Here is a 5,000-nt window from a genome sequence, read left to right as displayed (position 1 = left end):
TTTGTGTCCCTCAATGTTAATTTGAGTTTCAGTTCGAACCACAGAAAAAGTTTCAATTCAGTCAATTTCCAGAACCTTCACTCTCTCTGTTCTCTGTCCAAAATGGACAATTTCTAATGTTTAAGTATTTATTATAATTTATCTGTGTACATTATAGTGTTAAATCCATGTTCCTGGTGATTTTGAATGAGAATAAGTTCCTCTTGCAGCATCTCTTCTCTCCTCTGATGATGTGGGCGGGGCAACCTGTCACTCACATGAGATCAGCCAATAGCAAACCACAACCATCCAATCAATTCCACACAGACAAAATCAAGCCCCGCCCACATTTGTTCTTCTTCCAGAAGCGCTTCACTCGCATATACGACACTAAAGACTAGCGTAACTTCCCTTTGATGCGACTTCAAGAACACAAACCTCTGAGGACTCACACTTAACTAACAACCATGAACAAAAACAAGCTTTTCTTCAGATTAGCTTGAGTACTAGTCTAGTTTACACCCGTCAGGCTGTCTGTGTTATTACGTCTCGCTGACCGTAAGCGACACAGATGCATGTAATGACGTCTAATGCTTCTGACTAGTGGTGATTTTCAGAGGAGATGTGGTCAGTTTTCGGGCACAAGCTCAACACAAACACAGTGATTCAGCGCCGCACCACAAGGGTGTCATTTAAGAGCCAGAAATCTCCTGCTAAAATCTTTCCCACTCAAAGACACTGAAGCAAATCTCTGTGTTCCTGCCGTTCAGCTTCGAGAGGTGAGCGGTTCTGTCTTTACACTAATAAAAGCCAAATGTGACCCCGGACCACAAAACCAGTCACATGGGTCCATTTTTTGAAATTGAGGTTTATACATCATCTGAAAGCTGGATAAATAATCTTTCCATTGATGTGTGGTTTGTTATGATAGGACAATATTTGGCCGAGATACAACTATTGTAAATCTGGAATCTGAGGGTGCAAAAAAATCGAAACATTGAGAAAATCTCCTTTAAAGTTGTTCATTTATGTTGGTGATTGTGCAGCATTCACTCACAGAAATACATGTTTTATATATTTACGGTAGGAAATTTACTAAATATCTTCATGGAACATGATCTTTACTTAATATCCTAATGATTTTTGGCATAAAAGAAAAATTGATAATTTTGACCCATACAGTGTATTGTTGGCTATTGCCACGAATATCCCCGTGCGACTCGAGACTGGTGACGTGATCCAGACACACACATGTGAACAAGCAGGAGAACGACTCTTCTTGCTCCGTCGTGCAGTTACTGACATCTAACATTACGATCTGGCAGAACTTGTAGCTATTGTTTGCCCGGCGTGTTCGCTCAGCTTTGTCCTTCAGTCTCGGCAGGCAGTAATTACCCATGATTCAGTGTGTGAACACATGCAGCTGCTGTGGCCTTTGTTTCGGGGGATCAGAGGGTTTATCTGCCATCATTACTGCATTATCTGTCCCACACACTGCTGAGCTCAAGGATGGGACTGACAATACGGACCCAAACACACTCCAACACAGACATACAGAAATGAATATTGTGCATTGTTGTTCATACAGAGGGGATCAAAAGCCTGAAAGTGTGGGGTTTTAATACCGTAAGCCTGGAAATATAATCACGTTTTGATCAATGTATAATTAAATATATAAAGGAATGTATTTATTATATCCATTGATTTGTTTGATTCAATTATAAATGCTAAATAAATATAAACACATTTATTAAAATAAATATTATAAATAAATAAATAAACAATTGCAGAATAAACAAATAAACAGATAAATTAATGAATAAATACATTAATATATTTATTGAATTAAATAAATTAAATTTAAATAAAAGCAAATTAATAAATAAAAAATAATGCAAAAGACTAGTGCTTTGCCATGACAGTATGAAAAGTTTTAGGAAATAAATAAATGAATACATAAATAAATAAAAACAAGTAAATTATTATATTTATTTAATTAAACAAATAAACCACAAATAAATAAAAAAGTAAACCATAAATAAATAAACAAATACTGTAAATAAAATGTAAAAGACTGCTGCTTTGACAGTGTGAACAGTTTAAATGAATAAATACATTTAAAACACTTTCACCATGACAGGCAACGTTTTGGAATTCAGAATTTTGAATAAAATAAAATAAAATAAAATAAAATAAAATAAAATAAAATAAAATAAAATAAAATAAAATAAAATAAAATAAAATAAAATAAAATAAAATAAAATAAAATAAAATAAAATAAAATAGTGTGAATAACTATACTGTACTATAATACTATAATACCATGATAGTAGTTATGCCTTAAAGAGAAAACTGCCTGAGGAAGGCGGCAGGTTAAATGTCGATCGTGGCACCAAGAGTGGAAACACTGACAATGCAACATTTCTGAACATAACAAGCTTTCGTCATCTGAAGTCTTCATGTTTCAAACGCATCTCAGTCTTACCGTGATCGGTGATCTTGCAGGACACCAGATAAAGCTCCTTCAGACTCCGACCCTCCTTCGCGATGATCTCCACACATCTGGAGACACACAACAGAGACAGTGAAGGTCAGCGAAGGTCAGTAAAGGTCAGTAAAGGTCAGTAAAGGTCATCTGCACATGCTCAGATCGGCTCGTTAATAAAGCAGCCGAAATTACATCACAGTCTGAGACAGCACTGGAAGTGGAGGATTTTAAACATGTAAACCTGCAAATATATAGGAAGTTTTAGAATTGTGATAAACAAACAAACAAATGCATAATAAATAAATGTAAATAAAGTATAAATTAAAAATACAATATAAAATAAAATGTAAACGACTGCTGATTTGCCATGATTTTAAAAATATGTATGAAATAAATAAATACAAATAAATTAAAACAAATAATAATAAAATGCAATATAAAATACAAAGTAAAAGACAGCTGACAGTAGGCAAAGGATTTAGAAAAATTAAATAAAATAATGAATAAAATTAAATACAATATAAAATAGGTTATATATATATATATATATATATATATAAATAAATAAAAAGTTCTATGATTTTAAATAAATAAATAAAAAATTAAGTAAAACAAACTATTAAGTAACTACAGCGATTTGTAGGCAGTAGGCAACATTTTTGTATTTGGAAAAATGAATGAATGAATGAATGAATGAATGAATGAATGAATGAATGAATGAATGAATGAATGAATGAATGAATGAATGAATGAATGAATGAATGAATGAATGAATGAATGAATGAATGAATACAAATAAAGTCAAACAAAAATTAAAATAAAGTAAAAAAAAATAATGATAAAATACAATATAAAATTAAATGTAAAAGACAGCCGACAGTAGGCAAAGGATTTAGAAAAATAAATAAATAAAATAATGAATAAAATTAAATACAATAGGTAGGCAAAGTTTTAGGATTTTAAATAAATAAATAAAAAACAAATTAAAACAAACTATTAGGTAACTACAGCGATTTGAAAAATGAATGAATGAATGAATGCATGAATGAATAAATGAATGAATGAATGAATGAATGAATGAATGAATGAATGAATGAATGAATGAATGCATGAATGAATGAATGAATGAATGAATGAATGAAGTAAAAGAGTGCTGCTTCACCCTGACAGGGAAGTTTTAGGATTTCTAAAATGAAATGCAGTGATGTTCTTCTGCACATGCTCAGATCGACTCGTTAATAAAGCCGGCGTAATCCCATCACCTGAGCGTAATTACATCACACTCTCCTGAAACTTAATAATGAAACGTGTCTCGCTGACGGCCCTTTCTTCTCCACTGATCCGAAATCTGCACCTCAAAAGCGTTTGGGAAGAAAATTAATAATTTAATTGAATCTACTCTGATTAAAAACTAAAAGGGCTTTCAGATGGAAAAAGCCTCCGTGCCAAAACTGCTAATGCCACGACTTCAAAGACACGATAACTCGGATCCGGCGTCGGTCCGGCCTCGGCGTGTGTGTGCCGGAGAACGCGACCAGAGAACAGAAACACAGCACTGAAGCTCCGTCTGTCTGACCCCTTTAATATAGCAGAAAATACCCGTTAATAATCATAAACATAGCATAGAAACTCCTCCAGTTTGACCCTGTTAACATTTAGACCTTCTACAACATATATTCTACGTATTCTCCAAACATACAGTGACAGGGACGTTCCTTTTCAACTAGAATCACTTATAAACCCATGAAGAGCGTCTGAATCACTGTTGTTGACATTTGCATTTATGCATTTGGTATATGCGCATATATTTAAAGCAATAATAAACTTTATTGGCCAAATGTGCTCACTGGATTCTTCTGGTCGACTGAAGCTCTGAACACGTCTTCAACACACAAGAGTAAACAGAAACATTCAGAGAACATTCAAAATACAAGATGTGTTTCTGCAGTTTGTGTGCCTGAGAATCATAAACCTGTGCGGATGACCGTCGCTTTATTGAAGAAATTATTTTCTCATCAACAGCGGCGATCACTGGACTAAACCTTCAACCACGAAACTCTCCTTAATACACAACGTATTCATTTTACACAAAGTAACACTGAGAGGACAATAATAAAAAAAAAAAATAATAATAATAAAAAATGTAATTATATTAAACAAATAACAAAAATAAGAGATTAAATGAAATTTTTTTTTTTTTATTATATTAAATAAATAAAAAAATAGAATAAATTAAATTAAATTAAAAAAATATGTAATTATAAACAAAAAAATAGAATAAATGAAATTAAATATAAAAGAATAATAATAATAAAAAAATTAACTATATTAAATAAAAATAGAATAAATGAAATTAAATATATAAAAAATAATAAAAATGTAATTATATTAAATAAAAAAATAGAATAAATGAAATTAAATATAAAAAATGATAATAATAAAAAATGCAATTATATTAAATAAAAATAGAATAAATGAAATTAAATATATAAAAAATAAAAATGTAATTATATTAAATAAATAAAAATTAGAA

The 5,000-nt window shown here is 31.3% G+C and overlaps 1 protein-coding gene across 2 annotated transcripts in view; it reads right to left on the bottom strand.

Moving 5' to 3' along the window:
• The window catches only part of fbxl17 (F-box and leucine-rich repeat protein 17), a 290,219-nt gene that overhangs the window by 67,483 nt on the left and 217,736 nt on the right, over window positions 1-5,000 (bottom strand). For both annotated transcript variants that reach the window (XM_079896532.1, XM_079896531.1), the window contains exon 8: window positions 2,465-2,541. In XM_079896532.1, the coding sequence (XP_079752658.1) occupies window positions 2,465-2,541 (77 nt within the window). The remainder of the gene's footprint in view (window positions 1-2,464; window positions 2,542-5,000) is intronic.

The sequence above is a fragment of the Squalius cephalus genome (assembly GCF_949319135.1).
Source record: "Squalius cephalus genome assembly, chromosome: 16".
NCBI classification, from domain to species: domain Eukaryota; kingdom Metazoa; phylum Chordata; class Actinopteri; order Cypriniformes; family Leuciscidae; genus Squalius; species Squalius cephalus.
The sequence above is the reverse complement of the archived record's forward strand: the minus strand, read 5'-3'. Positions and strand labels throughout refer to the sequence as shown.